Source organism: Pseudonaja textilis, chromosome 5 (genome assembly GCF_049901715.1).
Source record: "Pseudonaja textilis isolate UNSWEBS1 chromosome 5, rPseTex1.2, whole genome shotgun sequence".
NCBI classification, from domain to species: Eukaryota; Metazoa; Chordata; class Lepidosauria; order Squamata; family Elapidae; genus Pseudonaja; species Pseudonaja textilis.
The window spans coordinates 56324521-56347738 of NC_141994.1; the positions used below are offsets into that span (position 1 = coordinate 56324521).

General features: G+C 37.9%; 1 protein-coding gene and 1 long non-coding RNA gene across 2 annotated transcripts in view; one reads left to right on the forward strand and one right to left on the reverse strand.

Moving 5' to 3' along the window:
- Positions 1 to 19339, forward strand: part of TMEM178B (transmembrane protein 178B) — a 323668-nt gene extending 304329 nt beyond the window's left edge. Inside the window, exon 4 of the mRNA XM_026698482.2 lies at positions 5983 to 19339. Coding sequence (XP_026554267.1) covers positions 5983 to 6233 — 251 coding nt within the window. The 3' untranslated portion in view covers positions 6234 to 19339. The remainder of the gene's footprint in view (positions 1 to 5982) is intronic.
- Positions 1 to 23218, reverse strand: part of LOC148125662 (uncharacterized) — a 94782-nt gene that overhangs the window by 60179 nt on the left and 11385 nt on the right. The window lies entirely within an intron of this gene.

Here is a 23218-nt window from a genome sequence, read left to right on the forward strand (position 1 = left end):
CTGAGCTGAAATCTGGACTCCTGGTTTCAGTTTGAAGGTAGTTACATGTCTGGTGGGGAGGCAATACAATTGCCACCACTTGCCCAAACATATCCACAAAGCCAGCGTATTTTTCCGGTAAGGTAGGAGAGTCAGTGATCAAACAGCCATGGGGAAGGGTGAGAGTAAAAAGCTTGCAACCATTGTTGTTGACATTTTATTGATGGAAAATAAATTGTTATTTGCTCCTAATGCACATCTGGATTATGTAATTGTAGTCAATCAATCCTCAGCACATTGGGAATCTGTAAGGAAACAATACTAACATTGAGTGGCAAGAATTCTGTATGATTTCAGTTGTAAAGGATTAGCACAGCACAACCCAAGCCCAGCTTGTAGCATCTGCCCATCAATTGTTCTTACCAGCATTGGCCTTTCCAGCAACTAAATCAATAAATTAAACTTTTGTGCTGCGTCTAGTCTATAAAATTGGCTGTTGCTCCCAAGTCTGAAATTTGTTTCTTCCAACCTATTTCTAAATGCTCTTCTAAACAAAGAGTAGTGGGAATAATAAAACATATTTGCCTGTTATCTGAGTGGTCTTTAATTATCTTGAATTGTATGAGGATTTCAGAGGAAGAGAACCTGAAAAGTTTCCCAAAGCTGTGGCATTGAGCAAGTCAGACATTTGCTTACTGTGTAACCTGTAAATCCACATGTGCAGTATTTTGTTCATTCAGGTGAAGGAATGTAGCTGTGCAAGATCTGGCTAGATGTCTGAGAGTGCCTTGTAAAGGCATAATCTGAGATTTCTTCTCTGTTTTTGCCCTGGAACAAAGTTTCCTTGATTTTCCCAATTCACTGGATCTCCAATACTGGATTCTGAGGAGGTCCAGGCAAATAGGGAAGAATATTACAGGGGGAAGAGATGTTTCCTTCTAGACCTCAACTCTTCCAATAACTACTGATTAACACACCATGTTGGACCAGCTCTTCCAAATTATCTGGGGTGCCGTGTGTCATCAATTCATCTCTCAACTTGTTAACAAGTCCTTCTTGAAACTGGTCAGTTAGAATGAAATCATTCCACCCCACAATTCTACCAAATTACCATATTTTTTGGTGTATAAGATGCAGCCTCCCCGAAAAAAGTGAATGTTGCTGAAGGCCCGCCCACCCACCGGCCCCCAGCCTTCAGCCTCTGCTTCCCAGGAATTTCCTCCTTGCAGAAAACAGCCTGGTCAGCTTCAGCACAGACTGATTAGCACAAGCAGCTGATTGTTGATTGGACAATCAGCTGTTTCAGGCTGCAGGGATTGACATCGCCTATTGTCACCTCCACATACCCCATTTTCGGCCTCTGCATCTTGTTTTTGGCCTCCGTGTGTGCCATTTTTGGTCTGTTCCTTTCCCCACCATCTGGAACGGGCCAAAAATGGGGCACATGGCAGCCTAAAACAGAGCGCGTGGAGGCTGGAAATGGGATGCGGAGGCTGGAAATGGGGTGCATGGAGGCGGCAATAATCAATAGTGATTACTGCAGCCTGAAACAGCTGATTGTTGGGAGGCTGATCCAACCAACAATCAGCTGCTTGTGCTAATCAGGCTGTGCTGAAGCTGACCAGACTGTTTGCTGTTTGCTGCAAGGAGGCAAATTTTTGGAAGGCAGAGGCAATTTTTTTTCTCTTGTTTTCCTCCCCAAAAGCTAGGTGCATCTTATACTTCGGAGTGTCTTATAGTCCAAAAAAAATACAGTATTTCAAATTTGTTATAAAATGCACTCTACATTGGCCTTTCTGCTCTTTCATCCTGGCCCAAAATATACTGATGCACCTGCTGTTCTCTGAATGGTTTCTGGCTAGTTTCTTCAAGGTCATCTCCATGGCTCCCTACAGAAATAGAGAGACCCAATCCTTGTTTATTCTGTCTTCTGAATTCAGACCCATAATTTATCTCTACAAAGCAGTAATTTAAATTAAAAAAGACAAAAGAGGATTTCTGTCTGCCAAATTAAGCAATAAAAAGATGAGATAGCCCTTTAACTGGGGCAAAAACCAAGTTCATAAATTTACTTCCTTACTCTCATTTAACGGGCTATTGACTGCAATAGAGAAAACAGTGGAGAAAATAATATTGCTATTGGATGCAGCACAAGAAAGCTGGGAAAAGGGAGTTCAAATTGACATTCATCCCCCAAATCACTGGCACTGTTTAAAAGACCAGGAAGCTGCCAAATTACAATTGGCGAATCTGAGCTTGTGCCAACCTAGTTTGCTAAGTACCAAACTAGCTTGTGCCAACCTGTGGCAGAAGATTTCCAGAGATACTTTCAGCCATTGTGACTGTGTTTTTAAAAACTGCTTCTCCAAAAAAGGGGGAACAGATGAAGCTCAGACCAGAGTCTAGTTCACACTGAGTTTTCTCTGCATGGCTATTGGCCTGCCCAAAGTTGAGGAGGAATGCAGCTGTTCTTTTGAATTGGCAACCTACAGGAACTGGCCCAGATTCTGCATATTAAGAGGATCTTAGTTCTCTATTGTGATCCATAGCAGTGGGGAAGCTGTTTGGTTTGGCTTTTCAGTAATAAAAAAAATGTGTGAAGGATTTATGATTTCACAAAGCACATCGGCCTTGTATTAGCCAATCAGTCTGTTCGCTCTTTCCAAAGCAGTTTAATAAATAAATAAGGGCAGATTTAAACTAAACCTTGTCTGTCACATGCCCGACTGTTAGCCAATGATGAGGCCATAGTGTGTAATTAAACAATCATTTATATTCTATGCATGTATGTGCCAAAACAATAAAGAGCTCTCGGGAGCCTTGTGCTGCTGAGGCATTTAATCCAAGCACAGAAGGAGCTTGCTGGAAAGCTGCTTCAGCAAAATGGCGTTTCTCACAATGGAGCAAGCAGATAGTGGGGCCACATCCTTCAATGATTTGAAAAGGCAGTGGTGTCTAAGCTTTGGGGGCTTCTGTGCCAAAAATTGTGTGCGCACTTGTGCGCGCTCATGTGCTAGCACCCAGAAGGCAATGCGCATGCCCCCTCCCACGCCCCCTGTGCATGCACGCGCAATCCCCCCTGCCGCCGCCTCCCCTTACCTGCACTGCACCTCAGGCTTTGCATCACTTCAGGTATTATAGGAAGTGACAAAATGGGCCTATTATTTGGCCTGCGGAGGCTTTTTTTCAAGCCTCTGGAGCCGAAAAAGGCCTCAAACCAGCTGAAAAATCAGCTGAGAGGCGTGCATGTGCAGTGAGGTAAGTTTGCCTGCGGCTCGTGTGCCAGCACAAATGGCTCTGCGTGCCACACAGATATGGGAACTACAAGAAATCAAACAAGATTTCCTCCTCCATTTCTTTTTCTCTCCACAAAACCTATGAAGTAACTGTCAACATCCTCTGCAGGATTCCTATTCCTTATTTAAACATTTATGTTTTTATACCAAGAAAAAAATAGAAAAAGTATGGTAGAGGTTGTGGTTATTCTGGAAAGTGCTGAATCATCTGTGCTCAGGCAACCTTCCTGACTGCAATTAAACAGCAGCTTTACCTAGTTAACTGAATTATTCATTTTTTAGTTGTATCATATAGTAAACTAATCTAAATAAACAGACTTGTTTTGCATAACTCAGTAAGTCAAAAATAGGTCACCCCCCCATAAAACGACTGAAGTTAATAATAACCAAGTTTAACATGTCACATTTACTTGGCCTTGTTAAATATATCACATGAACGAAGCTGGTGTCTATTTTTAAACAAAAATCTGAAAGTCAGCAAAAGGCCTAGGATTCCAGCTGTACTGGTGACACATGGACCCCATGTGAGAAATCAAGTGAACTGTTGAGGAATATCCCTTGAATCCCTGGGTACAATGAGGAGATTACAACCAGTAGACTGCATTGGCTTGCTGTGCTTCCCTATTTGGTTCACAGGGCATCAGTTGGGATTCTTCCCCGTTTGTAATACAGTTAAGTTGTCAACTCATAAAACATTGCCTCACAGTTCTGAACAGAGGACAACTTCAACATAAATCCAATAAATCTTCGAGCCATAGTTTCTGCTCTGAAGTACAATTTTAAAAGGAAAGGAATATAATCCAGTAGTATGGCAGTAATGGTGTACTGAAGGTCCAACTTCAAGCCTCCTGCTGTATCAGAAATGTAGCTCTATCTCCATTGAAGTGGAAAGAACTATCCTACTCATGTAGGATCATAATCACAAACCAATCAAGTGAGAAAGTAAAGTTGATTTATACTAACAGAACCATCATTTAATTCTGCCAGTAGAACCTGGAATAGAGGTTTTAATTACTAATGCAAGCATCTTCTTTCCTAATGAGATCTGAAATATGAAGCATATTTTTATTGAGTCATATTTCATTAGCCATGGTGGGTCACAAGTAAAAATTAAATGAGGTTCTCCTATTATTGACTGATTGTTGATTGGATTTGCATGGAGATAATAGCTAGAATATCCATTAGCCCCTCCAAACAATGGGCAGCAAGTACATGCTGTCTGTTCTGTATCTGCTTTCTATTGTATCATTTTGATATTGTTCATCTTTGCTACATATCAAACAGGAAAGCAAAAGAATTGAATAATCAAATAACTGCACATATTCAGAATTTGGAATGGGAACAGAGTTAGGTGATTTAATCCAACCTCTGTTGGTTAGAAGAATGCTTTCAATTAATTTGGCTATGAATGATGATGGAATTTCTCAACATACTTTTATTCACTCTTTCCATTTATTTGGGGCAGAAAGAGAGTCTTTTTCCAGCAGTTGAAAGCTGGATAACAAATAAAGATAACTCTTTCATTGCTGGGAAAAAAATAAATACTGCATACTGCAAAGCTTATTACACGTAACCTAATGTTCTCTGAGGACCAATTCCCATCATCACAAATCTGCAGAGGTAATGCTGATGTTGGTTGCCGAAAGTAGACATTGATCTTGAACAATACTAAGGTCAAGTGATTTGAAGGACCATTCCTGTATCCGTACATTACAGTAGGATGAAGCAAATAACACTGAGGTTGTATATTTGTACGAACCATACAAGTATATGATACTGCCCTGAATATAACAAGATCTATTGTAAATGGCTAAGAAAGTGAGCTATCAGGTTAGCCTCTACCATTCTTTTTACAGTTCTCATTAAGCTTCTCAGGTGGATCCATAAGTGTGACATAATTGTAGCAAATGTGAGTTTTGAGGAACTCATTTGTTCAGCAAAGGTATGAGAAAGTTTCTCTTGACCAGCATTCAACTCCTAATGGACAATAATATGGAAAATTGTTTGCTATTGCAGCCTTCCAACATACTCTTCCGATGTTTCCAGGGTAATGTATAGTTTCATGGACTTTTGAGTAGCTATCAGAGTATTGTTAGTATTGCCTCTCATTGACAAAGAAGAGTTTTATCAGAAGGATAACATGTTTAAGATGAAAGTGCGACAGGTATTATATTCCCTGCAAACCTGCAAACCTAAATGTACTTCAAATAAGAAGTCTTCCAAAGGAGTATGAAGGAGAGTTTAGATCTACCAAATTGTGGTGTGTTTTTTTCCTTCTAAATTATGATTGCTGCATTTGACTAGATGTTCTAAATGTTTGTCTGGAATACCACATTTTTTAAAAACAAAGATTGTTAGTAGCTGTTGTAGTGGGAGTGAGTGGGTGTTTCCAATCAATCCATTGATCGATAATATCATATCCCAAGGGCCATTATCTTGGACACTTACTGTTTTAATTATTAGTTCTATATTGTAAGTTTACGCAATTGCCTTGGAAACGGAATAAAATAGATAGAATAAAATATTTTAAATAAATTAAGTTGCATTCTAGAATTCCTGAGTCATCCATTTTGGATTCTCTTGTTCTTTCTCCAGCTACTTTCATTTTAGATAGTGGGCAAAGAGTTATTGTGATAATTCTAACCCATTCTTCCTGTTTTTTTTCCTCTTCTTTGTCTTTTGTCTTTTTTGTCTTCTTCTCTTCCAGGAACCTTCTGCATAATTTCACTGTGCACATGTGTAGCTGGAATCAACTTTGAGCTCTCCCGATACCCCCGGTACCTGTATGGACTCCCTGATGACATCAGCCATGGCTACGGCTGGTCCATGTTTTGTGCATGGGGAGGCCTAGGTCTTACTTTGATCTCTGGCTTCTTCTGTACCTTGGCCCCTTCTGTTCAACCTGTCCCCAGGACCAATTGCCCCAAATCGAGACCTGAGAATGGGACAGTGTGCTAAGACAAGTACAAACAAGCCTATAAATATACATATTATACATATATAAATATAAAATAATATACATAAACATATATTATATATAGATCTCAAACAGTTGCCAGTGCCATGGTAGAGTAGAGTCCAATGGGGCTCCTACATCTTCTCTACAGCTTTGTATTGTTCTTGTTATTTTTCCTGGAGAAAGGAATAGCTTTTCTGCAACTTTGCTCTTCCATTCAGCTCCTTAAAAAAGTCTTCAGCATCCCACTTCAAATATCAAATGAACATATTGTTGCATCTGTCTACTGCCAGTTGAGTGTGATGTGACAGGGAAGGGGAAAGGGTATCTTGGTGTATAAGGTACTTTTACCAGGAGTAAAGAAAACAAAAAATAAAACACTGCATTGGGGAACCATAAACAGTAAATAAATGAACCTCTTTAGTTACCTCTCTAAAATTTAACCTTCTCAAAGCCATCTTTGGAATCCCTCTGCTCGCACATAAATATTTTTTTTAAACCTTGCCTGTTCCATCAAAGAGGAATGAAGCAGAAAATTAAGGCAGGTTTCCCTTTCTTTACTAAACTTAAAAAGAAAAAAACAAACCAAGATTCTTACGGAACAAAACTTCAAGTGAGGCTCCTTGAGTGGACACTTTAACAATGCTGTTTCAACTCCCCTCTGCCTTACAGCCAGGCTTAATTGACAAGGCTGAACTGTTGGCAGAAATGCAAGAGAAAGTCTCAATGAAGTGCTGTGATGCATAGTGTATAACTCCCCCTCCATCCCACCTCTTGTTTTTCAAAAAAAGAAAAAAGAAAAAAGAAAGAAAGAAAAGTAAACCTGGTGTTTCCATGTGATCTTCTACCAAATTTTCCTCACTGTGATTGCAACAAAAGCTGTCAAGACTTATGCATGGATGAGGAAAAGCGTGTTTGGAGGCTGCACGTTTCATGATCTGGATTTGGTTCTGCCTCTGATCTCCCCTTGCCTTGGAACATCAAGAACCATCTGATGGTGGATAGAAGCCATTGTGGGTGGTAAGGGGAGGGAATGTGGGCTTTGTGGTTTTTTGATCATCAAGTTGACTGTGCAGGAGGAGTTTGGGCAGAGATTATTGTTGTTATGCCATTGTTTTGTTAATTACAATCATTTGGGTAAAAGCCATTGTAGTGCTGGGGGAATTCTGAAGGAATGGTAATAATAAGGATTGTAATACACGGTGCTCCTTCTTATGTCCATGTGCACCAAAACCAGATGTCCATACAGTTATCATAAACTACTTGAATTTCTGAGCCTTCTACTTGCCGCCCAGAGTTGTTTGCTATGAGATGGGTAGCAAATAAATTCAATAAGTAAATAAAGATGAGAAAACGTGTAGACCAGAAGGCATTGGAAGGAGAGAAAGGGATTCCATTTCTCATAAAAAACCAAAACTTTTGGTTGTGATTTGATAATCCCCCACAGCGGTATTATAAGGTGTATAAGTCAAACAGGCAGCTGAGATGTTGTGATTGAAGATTTGCTTGTTTGTATGTGTGTTACCCATTAAAAATGGATGGAATTTCAACACACTTTTGTGGCCATCAGTTTAACTTCTTTGCCCACCGAGTGTGCCCCTACACATAGATGCTTTTTGTGCATCTATGTCCTCTCTTCTCCTTATTTCTTACTATTTCCCCACTTATTTATACCTGAGTCCTCCCGTCATATATTCATGCTAAAGATCTGGAGACAGTTAAGGTAAAGAAAATAACAACTTATGATCCAGGGAAAAAACTCTGATCTGATTAGTCCTTATGGAGATTGGCATAGAGAGGGAAACAAGACATTGGAGTAGACACACATACTAATTGCATATAATAATGAACTTCAGAGGAAAATACTAGCATAACAATGGAGGATGGATTTGCCAAAACAGATGAACCATGCTTCTATTTTTAGTACCTCGTGACATAAATTAAAACTACCAGTACAGAAGTATCCTTTCCTTTAAAGACAAAAACAAGCACAGACAGCATATAAACAGTCTTTCCAAGTATATTCTGAAGTATTTAATCCATGGAGCAACATCTTCTTGATGTCTTTTTTCATCATAGCTACACATACAGATAAACCATGTGATTACACTGTGTGGGTTTACCACTCAGCCTTGGATTAACCATTAAGCAAAGAAAGCACATGTTTTAAGGGAAGGGGGCACCATGTGATTTTTTTTCCTCCCAGCTATCATGCCCATAATGCTTTCATGGTTGCATTTGACTTTAGTTTGTAGCATTGAGCCTTAATGTGTCAGTTAAGCAATGGAGGGGCCAAGGGGCACCATAGTTGGGCTGTGCTTAGGGCATCAGTTGGCTTTGATCCAGTCCTGCTATCATATAAAAGAATGAACTGCATAATTTCCATCCTACATCAAAAGCACAGTTTTGGGGTGCCTGTGAGGGCATTTCCACCAGTGTCAGCTTCTACCTCTGGACCCAGAATTTCAGTCATGCCACTCTACGTGTGTCTTTATTGCTGATAAATCAGAAACTTCATGAAAGGACCCTCCAGATGGCTAATGAGGGAATGCAAAACTCGGTGGCCTTGTCACCATCCTTGTTTGCGGTAAAGGTAGGGAGGGTCCTAAACACTGCACAAGAAAGGAATAGCAAATTAGTATTGAAGAAGTTGAGGAAATGGTAGCAAGGCATCACAAAATGGAGGAGAGTCCGGGGAATGGAAAAATGGGATAAAGCGAGTTTTACAGTCAATGGGAAGTAACATGCTCCTCACCTCTCCAGGAGATGCTGCATTGTTATCTTCAGCAGTGATGGACTCAGAATTAGTTGGCTCAGTTGCAGAACATCTCCTTAAGACAGACAGTGTGTTACGGGGGGAATGATTACAGTGGAATGATGTTAATGATGTTAATGCTGCATCTGGCCAGCCCATGTAAATAAGGTTTATTATTTAGTGGATCAAATCTCATTTATTTATTGAAACAATTGGAGGAAGATGGTCTTGTATATGATGGGGTTTGTTGAAACTAAATTGGATTAATTGAGAGTCAAAGCATGTGATAGGGGGGAAAAATCCCAACAAAATTGAAGCCCTTGTATCCTTTCTTTTGGCTGAAGAGAACCTTCAATGCAGATTTAGATCATGCAATGTAAAATGGGCAAAAATGCAGAGAATATTACAATTGCTTCAGAGCACGGCAATAGGATTCATTCACAGCATAGGATATTTCTGATGTGGAAGCAGTTCTTCTATCCGTTCTCTAAAGCTACAGGCCCAATATGCCTATATTTTCCATAAATTCAGGGAAATTAGAATCTGAGTAACAAGGTTAGTCAAGTCTCCTGCAACTCAAGATCAGTCCTAGTTACTTACTCCAGTTTTCTTGATTTTAATTTCAGGAGGTAAAAAGAAACATAATTGATGCTGCAGACTGTTTCAGCAGCAAAGAGGAATAAAGGAATTGTCAGAAAAAACTTTAATGTTGAAAATCTCAGTGATGAGATAAGAGATCAGTTGGGAACATGGGTCCACCATCTTCTTTTTAATGTTGGCAGAAAACTGGAAAATGAAAACTGGAATAAATCAATCAATGCAGTTCTGTGTGCCTGCAATTGATGCCAGACTTCTCCAACCTATTAACTTCCACCTATCTTAAGAGTGGGCTATTTTAAGAGTTGCTTCCCAAGATTGGCTTCCTTAAGAAGCATTTCCTGTGTATAACACAAGGACTTTCTATCTATGGGGTTAGGATGTTTTTGGTTGAATTTTATAGGATGTTCAATCACCAATATTAAAATAGGAGTTAAATGGTCGGGGGCGGGGGAACTGGAATTCTGCAACCAGGTTGAATGAGCTGAATTATTTGTGGCTCTCAGGGGATGGCTCAGATTCTGCATGTGAGCCATTACTATTTTTTACAGAAAATGTCCATCAGTTGAGTGCCTTTTTCATACATTTGCCATTTATTCATCAATTTACTTCTTTTGAAAAACAAACAAAATATTAAAATGAGGGATTTTTATGTTTTCTCCTTAAATAACTCTATTTTAAGATCTTAATGTGGCATCTACAATATGAAATGTGAGTCTTGTGGCCCTTTTTAAGGCACGTATTAAGGCATAATGGTTCCTCAGAATGTCAGCCACTGATGTGCTGTGGAGCAAATGACGATGTCTTGCAAGTCATCAGAGCAAAACATCAGGACACCCACCAGGCCCAAAATGAATTATTGGGACAGAACACTTCTCAGTACAAGGCACTGTAGGTAAAGTTGTCTTGCTATCTGTGGCACAGAAGCACAGGAAGTCTATCCTTGTACAAAATTTCATCCTGAGGAAAAACATTTTCATGAAGAATTCAGAGGAAAGGTAGCAAAAGTCCTTCTGCTTCAACTGATGAGTGTAATCCACCACCGGTATTTTTTAAAAATAATGTTATTAAATAATGTTAAATTCCTTGTGTGTCCAATCACACTTGGCCAATAAAGAATTCTAAAACAAAAATAAAAACTAATGCAAACTAAAAAAGAGAATAAAAGAAAAAATGGAAAGATAAATGAGAAAGAATATAGAAAAAGAATTAAAGAAAATTAAGAATTAAAGAAAAAGAAAAGAAATATATAATGAAATGACTTTTCCCTTCATCATAACAAGTATAAACAATTTTAATGATTTATCACCTTCTCCTAAAATATAACAAATGATCCCTTCTTTCCAAATCTCATCTCCTATGTTTAAACAAATCCTTAAAAATTCATTGTTTCAGCCCTGATCAGCAAAACCCATTAAGGATTACCAGAGATAAGAACATATCTATTTTAACCTTGATCAAATAAACCAACTTTTTATTTCTTCCTTTTACTTTAAAAATCTTGTTCTTTAGTCCCTTCAAATAATGTCCTAAAACTGTTCCATAATATATTTTAAACTGTCTGTAGAAGCAGACACACTTAAAATTGATTGAGGAATTACCAAGACTCAGTCTATTTGCTGACTCTTCATTCCACTGTGGTTGCTTTAGTGAAGCGGTTTTCAGTTCACCATTTCTTTCCCAGAAAGCACCTCCAGTAATTACAATGATGATCACCACTATTTTAAGTAAACTCTTACAATAGGGAAGTAGAATAATCTATCCCTGGCATTTAATAACTTATAAAATAATAATGATACATATTCAGCAAAACTAAATCTAGGTTTAAAAAGATTAAATAGGTGGAGTGATTTCTGAGATCTTTTGTATAGTTGGGTATGGTTTGCAATACCAATTATATACACTAAGATTATGCTGACTATTTAAGAAATAGCAGCTCTTATTACAAATGCATAAAACTTCCATTTCACAGGAACTGCAACACATAGACTAACACTCAATACTAAAATCAGTGAAAATAGAATCCTATGAGTTCAGTTGTCCTTATCTGTGACTCTTTGGGTTCAACCTGTGAACATTGATTTTCAGGCAGCTAGTATGAAAACTTAGCTTAGAAATGGTAAAATTTGGCAAAGTTATTGTTGACGATGCTACCATGAAGTGTGAACCTCAACGAAGAAAAGAAAGAAGTAAAATAGATTTGGGTTTTTTATTTTTTTAAAAAAAAGAACAGAAAATTGCAACCTCTTAAACAGTCACAGAGCTATCCTCTTTCACCTTTTCCTTCTCACATTTTTCCCAAGCAGGAGCTCTAGGTTTCAGGCCTTCTACTTTGTGTTGGCATAATTGTTTCCTACATGGTAGGAATATATGAGTAGCTGCTCCTATTAAATGCTGCATTTGGTCTGTGCCTAGTCTGGTACCCTCCTAAAGGCAACTCTGAGGAGAATATATTTTAACTGAAGTGCCACCATGAAGTTAAATGAAAGTCACAGGTGTACTTGTATATGTGCATATTTGTATGTAGATGTATATATGTAATTTTTGAAGAATTTCAAAATGTGCAGATGACCTTATAGAATATTACTGCTTGGCTGAATGTGTTTAATGATGAATCTGTGACTCCCTTGGTTTCTTTGGGAAAATACTTTACAATGAAATCAAAATGGCCACCCTCCTTTATCTTAGTCATAACTGTGGGGGTGAAGGAACTAATACTGTAGCATGAACCTGGAATTTTTGGGATGTATAATATACATCCTATACTGTAGTACACTACAGGTTCATTTTAAGGATCTCATGGTAAAGCTGAATCTACGCTACAAAATTTTAATCAGATTTATGCTAGTTTGTTATTGCTTCTCCCAAAGCCATTTGGGAACTGTAGGCTAGTGAGAGTGTTGAGATGTCTGTGTGAGATTCCTATGGCCTTATTTCATAGTGTAGTTAGACCTTACTTTGAGATGATGATGAATATCACCACTTGTTTACTGTAGTGGTAACTTACTATAGTGGCAATTTACCACAGGCTGCATATTAGTCATTTTGTAGATGAATTGACTAAACCTTGATCAGGTAGGATGAGGTTCAGGGCTGTCCCAAGATATTTTGTTACCAAAAGCAGGGCAAGATAGCGCCTTTTCTTCTTTCTATATAGGAAAATCCAGTTGGAATAGTATTTGAACTTTACACGGGCAATGAACCAATATTCGTCCCTGTTTCTGAGAATAGCAGGTTAATATAGAGTGCATAGTTCTATCATCCAAGAGAAAGTTATCACTGAAAAACTGTTATTGTTGCACATTCAGCAATCCCTAATATCTGCTCTGTTTAGGGCTGGTACTAGTGAGATGAAAATCATCTCTTCACTGTTAACCATTACGGATGATTAGAGATTACAGGCGCTTGAAGTAACCGTTTGGTAGATCACTCAATATTCTAGTCACATTGATCATGCAAAGATTTTGTGATCTGCTTCTAACTGAATAAAAGTTTTCACCACTTCACAGATCAGTAATCTTGTGTGGGTATGGGTAGATAACAGTTTCTCTTAGATACCATGAGTAAATTTCCTAAAGATCTTGAGTTTGCAGTCTAACCCCCAAGGGCCACAAAAGGCTCACTGACATTTTCCTTGGCACCCATGAACCCCGTTCCTCCTACTTTTAGTTTATTAGTGATCTTTTTTTTCTTTTTCTTATTCTTTTTTACAAAAAATAGGATAGGTAGCATTCTATAAAGGAACTACCATTTTCAAGCATAATCTGTATTCCCAACAATGCCTCTGTGTCTGACCAGGATCCCAAAGCCATTCCATAGAAAATAAAAATGCTAAGAGTCTGCAACTCAATGTTTGGAAATGAGCCTACCCATCCAGATGAAAGGAAAACGTAAGCTAAGCTATTATACAGAAAATCCCAGGAAGTCAGAATTAATAGTAGTAAATCAGTGTTTTGTGATTAACTGTGCCACCATAGCCGTCATGCTGGGAAGGTTCCCAAAGCATGCTGTTAAAATTACAAGGGAGATCAGTTATCAAAAAAAGATTATAGGCTCTTGTATCAACAGTTTATAATTTAAAAACTGTATTAACTTCTCATCAATATTGTTACTCCTGAATGCCTAGCTCAACCATTCCATTTTTTAATCCACCCAAATGTGCTGGGACTCCAAGAATTTCCAAATAACATTTCAGTTGGCTGTCCATCTTGCTATTCTCCCCTCTTGAGGTATTCCAGCTGCAATCACTGTTCTTGAAATTCAACAAGGTTGCATTTGAGTGTACGGCAGTTACAATTTTTTTCATTAAGAGAATGCCTACCTCTCACGTTCATTAGCCAGAATCATACTTGCTCTCTCTTGCAGGAGGTAGATGCCTCAAAAGACAAAGTATAAGTCCTAAAAGTTTTTCCTTGCAGTTATTCAAATTTTTAGAGGCCTTGTGAATCACAGGTACAATTCCCCAGTCTTCCCTCTACACTTTTTTTTTTAAATTAATACCTCTAGCTCTGACTCCTTTCTTTCATTCTCTCATGAAATGCTTTATATAAATACAAAAAAAATCTTGTTCTGTAAGTTTCATTTTCATATCAGTACCTTCCAGATGTGACTGGGGTTTTTTTTAATCCAAATGCCTGTAAAAAAATATGTACAAACTTAAAATTGTGAATTGGAGGGCAGGGGAAAGAAGGGGTTCAGTCTTGAAGTGAATTCAATAGATGAAGCATCCTAAAAAACCCTCCCTCACTGGTTCTTCCTCTTTGTCAGTGAGACAAGAGGATCAGGACTATTTGCGCCTCCATTGTTGTTCCTCTTACTGTAGAAGTCACTGGTTCTAAGCAAACTGTTTGCATGTATTGCTGTCAACAGGAAAAATAACCCACCCCTGTCTCTGAAAGCCTTGTAAGGTCTGTGTGTCATAATAAAGTCAATGTTATAAAAGGTAATGGGGAGAAAGTCAGAAAGTGAGGTTGAAGTGGTTCTTTCTAACACCTTCTTTCATTGCAAGTCTCAGCAGCAATTCCAAGTATCTTTTAGTCTTGGGTTATTTGTCCTCAGCTTCATTGTCCTTGGTCAAGATGCATATTTGCCAAAAGAGTTTTGTCTTTGTTTATCTCCTCTGCAAGTGACCTTAAGGTGCTGCTGAAGCAGCAACAAATGAAAAGTTTTTACAATGTGCTTTAATTTGGTTTATGTTTCTGTCCTTTCGTAGAAGGCCACTGCTGGGGTTTTCAATGAATAACAATAAACCAATTTAATTACTGACCGGAAACCAAATTCTCACATTTCAGGAATGGCATGGCTTCTAGTCCTCCAATTCTGCCATCTTGCAGCCTAGTAGCATGTCTGGCCTTGCTATTAACCCTATCTCAGGAAACAAGTTTGGTTGGTAAGGAGAGGGAAGAAATGACAGTCCTTTTGCACTCTGCTCTATGTCATCTGAACTTGATTGCTAATTTAATGTGAGATGGTTCTGTCACTACTATTGAAGGATAAATCAACTGCTGATCTAGTCCTTTGTCTCCAGTAACCACACTTCTTGAGTAAGCCTTAGCTCCATTAATATAAGAAAGTTGAAAACTTATGGTTGTCTCATAGGGAGAATCTTAGAAACGCCATACTTAATTTGCCCTTATTCTTCCTGTCATTTCTTCCTGTCATTTCTATATTATTCCATTAGAGGAATGTCATAAGATTAAATGACCGATTTTAATTTTAAATTAAAATACCGAAGGAGTGTGAGGTGCCTCTCCAAGTTGCACTAAAATCAGTGACCTAAGGCTGAGTTTATAGTTTCGGCAGAACTGAAATTTCTTCTAAACTACTCTGGTTTCGAGTCTAGTTAGTAATGCATGTGTGAAACCAGAATTCTTCCCCTAGATATGTTGGCTTTTGCAAGCAGGATCATTTTAAAAAATGGTGCAACACACACATTTCAGCTGTCTAACTTGCTACAATTTAAGATCAGTTATTGTTGTTGCTGAATTTACAAATTATGCTATGCATCATGACTAAGTTATACTTAATGGAGCATAGATGGGACCTGGGTTGCATCCAGTTCTCCCTTAACTACTATGCAATTGAAGTAGCCTTTTTTTGGTTTTGTGTTCATTCTGTGCATACTGTAACCACCACCATTTTCCAAAAATATATCAGATGGAGTACAATTCAGTCATTAGATATGTGAGTTTGAGGGCTCACACTTTGTATATTGTCCACTTGTCTCTTCTCAGTGAATAATCTTCAATACATTTTTACAGATTCTTTGAAAGACTACTTCACATCAAATTAACTTCCAATGCTTCAGTTGAAAACATTTTCCTTTTGCATTTATTTCCTACATCTTGAAAACTGCATTAGATACTTTGCTAACAAAAAAATATGAGATATGCCCATGTAGAATTAATTTCTTCATTGGATCAGAATTTGACTTCTTAACTGGGTCAGGGACTGTTATTTCCAACTATAACAACCCATTAAGATTCTATTCTTTTGAAATAATACAGGCAGCACTGTCTATCTGTCTACTAGACTAACTTACTTTTTATTCAATGGGGCACGCTCCAAGAAATTCAAGGTCAACACATTGTCTTCTTTGTAGAATAGCAAACATAATTATCAAAAGTTAAAGAACATCTACAAATAAGGACAATGATTTAGACACTTTATAGCCCAAGGGGCCTGAAATAGCATGAGCTAATAATGATATGTCTGAACTAACAAAAGCAACTATTGCAAAGGTTTTGACAGTGCCAAAAACTGTGGGGAATGCAAATCTGTCAGACACAACAGCACATGAAAGCAATTTATTTATTTATTTTAAAAATTCCTCTGCCTTTATTATTTTACAATTCAAGGAGGGGAATATATATAACACTCCTTTCTCCTCCTATTTTTCCCACAACAGCAACTTTGTAAGGTGAGTTGGACTGAGAGAATGATTGGCTCAAGAGCACCCAGCTAGCTTTCAAATATAAGGTGGAACTACAATTCACAATCTCCTATGAGTTAATGATATGTTAATAATCCTAATTATGCACATTTAACTGGAGGTCAGTGCTACTGAATTCAGTTGCCTTAATTCTGTATAAACATAGGAATATGCCCTTAATGTTTTATATTGTGGAAGCATAACAAATAGAAATGTGGTTTGGAGGATTAATTTGTGATTTTTTTTAAAAAAAATGTAATTTGAGGCACCATTGTTGAAATATGGTGACCCTCAACATCTAATTTGAATAACATTAAAAGCATATAAATAACATTTATGAACTGCCCTGTTACAAAATATGTCAAAAATCAGAGACAACTAACCTTTCAGATTCAGAAAAGAATATTCATATATAAGAAAAGGAAAAGAAGGAATTTGTTTTGATCTATGCTTGAAAACGAGTTATAGATGAGATGGCATGGTTGAGAAAGTTTGTTACAGAAGAAACAAAGTTAAAATATCCTCCTCATTTGTTGGCATCTAGGTTTCACCTTATGAGAAATGGAACAATATAATTTACAGACTAGATTTTTTTCATACATCGGAACACAAGGTAATACTATTTTTGAGTATTGTCAAATGTGATCCCTTCTAGTCTCTAAAGATCTCCCTCTTGCTCTCACATCTTATCTCCATTTTTAAAGTCTTAGACATACTCCCACTCATCCTGTTTCTAAAGAAGTTGATATAAGATGCAGGCTTATCTCTGAAAAGTTCTCACTTTTTGGAAAAATGCTTGAGTATCCATGGCTGAGCTGACCCAAATTGCACAGTACACTGTGAACCTGTTCTTGGACTCCTTGCAATGTAGATGTGAATGAATAAAGCTGTGATTGCTATTATATAAATTTTAAGAGAAACTTTGCAAGTTATATGGTCAAACTATATTTTTAGAATGCATTCATGAATACATGAATCACTGGCATTCTGCATATAGAAACCTCCAAATGAGACAACAGCTTTTGGGGTAACAAATTTCTAATTTATCATACATCCACACAATCATTGTCTCACATGTACACTCCCCCACACATGCATGTACATGCATACATACACATATCTGAATTTACCACTTTAATATAGACTAGTAAGAGTTGTGTGTCAAGCCACAGATCAAGAAATGTCAAAGTTTCATCTTAGACTTCCTGTCAGTTTGCCGTGAAGAATAGTTAATCCTTGGTTGTAAGGTAATGTTCAAAGTCCCAGCATATCTGCATCTTCGGTGAATGCAAAAGAATATACTTGGCATATTACAGGATTGGAGGTCATATCTGATGTTATGAGAACTAAGATGTTACTCCACATGTCCAAGAATTGCCAGGAAGTTAACCCTTTCATATATTTTGGCCCCTCCCGTATTATCCAGCCAAAGGTTGTTACCTATGTGTGTTAGCTACGGAAATTAACATCCATCATGGCTGGAAACACAAAACTGGGGGAAGCTGATCTAATATTTAGGACATTCTCACGTGATTAGGACCATTCGATAGGCATGTGTTGAGTTCAGCAGAAACACTGCCTTGATTCAGCACATTCAAAATGGAACTGCAGAATACTGACAATGATTTCATGGTCTAAAATCTGAATCCCATCAGCTCAGGGGTGACTTCATGGTTGCCACTGACTATTTATGTCTGGAAAAAGCCAAAATATTTAAAAGATAGGTGATGTATATTCATAAATCACTTCCAAGTGTGTTGATTTCTCTCGTGCATGCTAAACACTTTGCAACTTACAAAGATCAATAAATATATCCACCAGTTATATAGAAGGTTCCACCAAGACAAAACTATGTTCTGCTGTAGATCAGAGCACTGGTAGTTGCCAACCTCCTGAAATGTGTATATGGTCAATGAACTCTGTTAACTTTAATTGACGACAAGCATTCATTTTCAGTTGTGTTTCTTAAATGCATCACTGCAGGAAACTCTGGGCTAATAAAAGGAATAAATTATGCACAATAAACCTCAAGAAAGTGCATACTGTTCCTTCCCACCCCAACTCCTTTTTCCAAGTCAGGTCTGTTATTCAATTCTCTCCTAGTTTGCCTTTTTAACTTCAGCATTCATAGCAGAGGTCAGAGTAATGTTCTTTGAGTAAACCCTGTTGGTTAGACTGTAATGCATCATTTCTGGCTTCATGAAATGCAAGTAGCCAAAATGGCTTTTGGTGCTAAAAAAATAATTAAAAAATAACATGAATTAGTATGTTTGATTCTTGTTCTGATATGATGTGGATAACTGTGTTGCTTGATCTTTTTACAGCTAAAGCTCCATCTTCGTGCATCTACTTCTTCACATTACTGGGTATAACAATGATAGTTGTATGCAGCAAAGCCCTGGTTTGGCTTTCAGTTCTTGGTCCCACAGAGATCCATCTGGGGCCTTTTTGTTTATTGGAGCAATAGAGAGGATTCCAGGAATGTAAAAAGGACATGTGAATTTGGGGAAGACATACAGTATTTCAAGATTTTTCCTGGAAAGGGAAAAAGAAGAAAGGGGGAAAAAAAACAATGGAAGAGAGTGCTGAGTATTATGGGGTTTGATGGGGTTGGGTGGGAGGAAAAGTAAACAAAACTGGCTGCATCTTGCTTTTTTTGTTTTTCTTTTTGAATTCGCAGGACATTATGTAATTCCATTGATTTACAATATTGTCTGGTAATTAAGCAATTTGTTTATGGAAAAAAATGAAAAAGTAAACTGTCAGTTGTGGAATGTAAACTGATTAAACAATTAAATAAAAGGAAACCATGTTGTGTGTTTTGACCCTGGTGTTTGATTATTTCTTTATAGTTCCATTCTATCCCACAGGCATGCTAGCAGCTCATGGTTATTATCTTTTATTCCCTCTAAAAATCCCAACATTTAAACCATTATAATTCCCATTCTATGAGGTGGGGGTGGGGCAGGGTGTCTGAGAATGAAAAAGGTGTTGTGCTTGAGATAGGCAGGCTTTATTGCAAATCACCAGCCCGGTACTTTGTGTGCCATGATAATGGGGCCATTTTGTGTATGACAACCCTAATTGGGCTCACAAACCATTCTCATGTGTCTTGCTTAAGGATTTTCCCCATTGCTGAGGACTAGGGCCACCTGCCTAATAGTAAGATATGAAAGTATGGAATTAATTTCCCCTATTGCTGATCCTTTCTCTCCATAGCAACCATGCTGACCAGGGATATTTACTGGATACAATCCAAAAAGTCAAGATGGGAGTCATAATGTGACAGTCACATCTGATCTGTGGCATGCATATGGTCACAGTCTTGACATCTTTTTTACCATCGTCTGCAGGCAGTCCTAGTGCCAATTCACTGCTGGAATATGTATCTGCAGAGTCTATGAAATAAAACTGGTTGATCCCTCTAGCTTTTTTCCCCTTCAGTGCTATGGATGTCCCAGCCAACAAGAAGTATCAGCAATCACTGAATTGATTTGGGAATAAGAAAGGATTTGACAACCTTGAGTTTCCTGGCCCTTTCTTTAGCTAAAAGTAGGAATGTCAATCATAAAGAGAGCTGAACAAAAAGTAGCAGAACAGGCTCAGAAATGTCCAAAGTATGCCAAGTTCCTAGGGTTGCTCACAGGGTTAGGGATCCAGTTGAATACTGTCATTAAATTAAAGCTTTAGACAAAACATGGTGAAGGAAATCCCTTCCTTCCTTCCTTTTTGTACTGTTGCCTGCCTAAGATTCTGTATTATTTCATGAGTTTCCCCTAAAAAGCATCTATATCATGACTCTTCAGACTCATCTTAGCTCAGCTGTTTCCTCCAAAGAACTAAATGATGTACCAGAGTCATTATAGCTGTGTCCAACATTGATATTTTTAAGGCCTGTGGACTTCAATTCCCAAAATTCCCCAGCCAGCCATGTTAGCTGAGGGATTCTGGGAATTGAAGTCCACCAGTCTTAAAGGTTACAGACTTTACAGCCTACTACACAGAGCTCCAACGTTGCTAGTGTTTTCCACAGGATCAAATGTTTGCCAACAGTTAAGCATTTCACGATGTAAGCACCAGTTTAAATCCTGCTAGAATTGAGATTTTCCTGTACAGGGGGAGAGGGAGGGAGAGACAACATTTGAGCTGAAATGAAAATATACAAATCAGCAAGAGAAATAGTCAAATGCATGAATTTATATTAGCTGGCATTCATCATATTTTAGTGGATCTGAGGAAAGTTTAAGTAACAACAAAACAAAACAATATCTATTTCAGCAGAAAAAATAATCAATCAGATACCAGCAAGTCAAGAAGTCTTTTAAAAATTATTTCATTCACAGGCAGCTCTAAAAAAATATACAGTATAAAAGGAATTACAAATATATCAAAGTGAATTTTTGGCATTGTGATACCCACTAAATATTACATGCTCTCATCATATTTTTTTTGTTTGTGGTGGCATAAGCTCCCTCACAGGATTTTGAAAGATGTTTTTCATATTTCAATTCCCAGATAATGTTCTTAAATATTATAATTTCCAAAAGCAGCCGTGAAATTAAGCAGACTGTGATGGCTACTTAGGAAGTTGGTGTCAGAAAGCGAGTGGTGTTGGCTATACAATTCAACCTTCCTTGTAACTCTAAGGTAATTCCTTAGCCTTGAAGTAAGATTTGACTATATGAGAATAGTTTATAGGGGGAAGATTTTGTTTTGCACTTCAGACTGTAAAATGGCCAGGCAAAGTCTGTTTCATTGCATGGAAAAAATGCCTTCAAGAAAGTACTTCATTTTGTACTTTGTAGTTTCTTTCTTTTGTTTGTGTGAAAGCAGAACAGAAATTCTTCTTCCTTTTGATATCAAAGATGCTTCAGAATGCTGCCTCTGTTCATTCTACTATGAAAGGGTGGATATGCCAACTTCCGAAATTAATATGTTCTTCAGAAATTTGTTATTCACTCATTTTCACACTTCTAAAGTATTTTCATGCTGTTCTTGTCATTAAAATAATGCATTTTAATGTGCTGTTTTTCCAGAGAAAATGTGTATAAAAATATATGAGAGAAACTCATTCAGCCGTTGAGTGATATATGTGAACAAATTTATGCTTTAAATGAGTTCAGGACTTATATAAACATTGACTTATTCAAAAACAAAACAACTGCATACACTACCAGAACACAAATCAAAATTTAGCAATGCAAATATGAATATACTGTATGTATGCGCATATCCATGCATACTGAAACAATAATCAATATTTTAAATTGTACTAGAGGGAAGTCTGAACTACAATTTGAAATGCAACCTGTTTTTACAAGACTTTTTACACTCAGAAAGAAATTTGGCTATTATAATGGTGAAAATGCTAAGAAAAAAGACAGATGTTGTTTATTTATACTGTGTTTCTCTAACAATACGGCCCACCCAAAACGAAGGCCCAGCACTGTTTTGTACACATGCAGTTCAATTAAAGCTTACCCCCAGAATTTGGCCCTATTTAAGCTCATGCATGGCCAGTTTCTCACGTCACTTGCATTGCAAACAACACAATGTAGTGAGGGGAGAGGAACTTGCCCCATGCGCCCCACGTGCCTTGCCTGGCCACCGGGCCACTTCTTTCCACTTCTTTCTTCTTCTGCTTTTGGCTGCACACAAGGAAAGCAGCAGAAGTCTTTCTTTCTCTCGGCCAAACTCCGCCAGAAATGAGTCTTTGGGACCCTGCAAGGCATCCTGCTCCAAGAGGTTGCATCAGCGCGACAAGTCTCACAAAGACTCATTTCTGGTGGAGTTGGGGGGGAGGGAAAGAAAGACTTCTGCTGCTTCTGCAGCTTTCCTTGCATGAAGCCAAAAACAGAAGCAGCAGAGACCCTGGGAAAATCTTTAAAAAGGCTGCAGGATAATCCCCCACTCCGCTTCCCTACTGATCAATCATTCTTTATTTGAAATCGCAGGATAATTCCATTGATTTACAATATTGTCTGGTAATTAAGCAATCTCTCTCTGTGTGTCTGTCTCCCCCCCCCCACACACACACACACAAACAAAAAAGTAGGATATCCCTCAAAAAGATGGCCTAGCCTTCCTTATTTTCTAAGAAACATGGTATATACTGTATATACACTATGTATAAAAGGATGGCTTTTAAAAAGAACCTTGCTTTCTGTTTGCTTTGGACTGTGTATCAGCTGATGAGACACAGAGCTTTTCCTCGAACAGGAGCAATAGTGGAAGTAAATGGTGAAATGGAAGAGAAAATGAAATGGATGGGACTTAAATTGATTTGCCCACATCTCTTTATAACTCTTCTTATAGAGTTATAACTCTTCTTATAACTCTTCTCCACATCTCTTCTTACTTACTAGATCAGGCACTTAACATCATTGATGAATGATATGGAGTTTCTCACTCAGAGTTTGATAGATCCTACTGCCAGCTTGACATTACAAAAAAATGACCATCACCAGAGGACAACAAGAGTGTTCCTCAACCTGGATATATTCCAGACATTGGATTTGAACTCTAAAATTCATATCAATGTTGACTCTGGCCAAGGAATTCTGGGAATCCACATTCACATATTTGGAAGGCACCAAAGATGTGGAAGTCTGAGTACAATTTGTTTGTAATTGGTTTCATACTGGTTCATAATTGGTTTACATTCATCTTGATATGTGCTAAGCATTGGTACTACCGCTTAACTC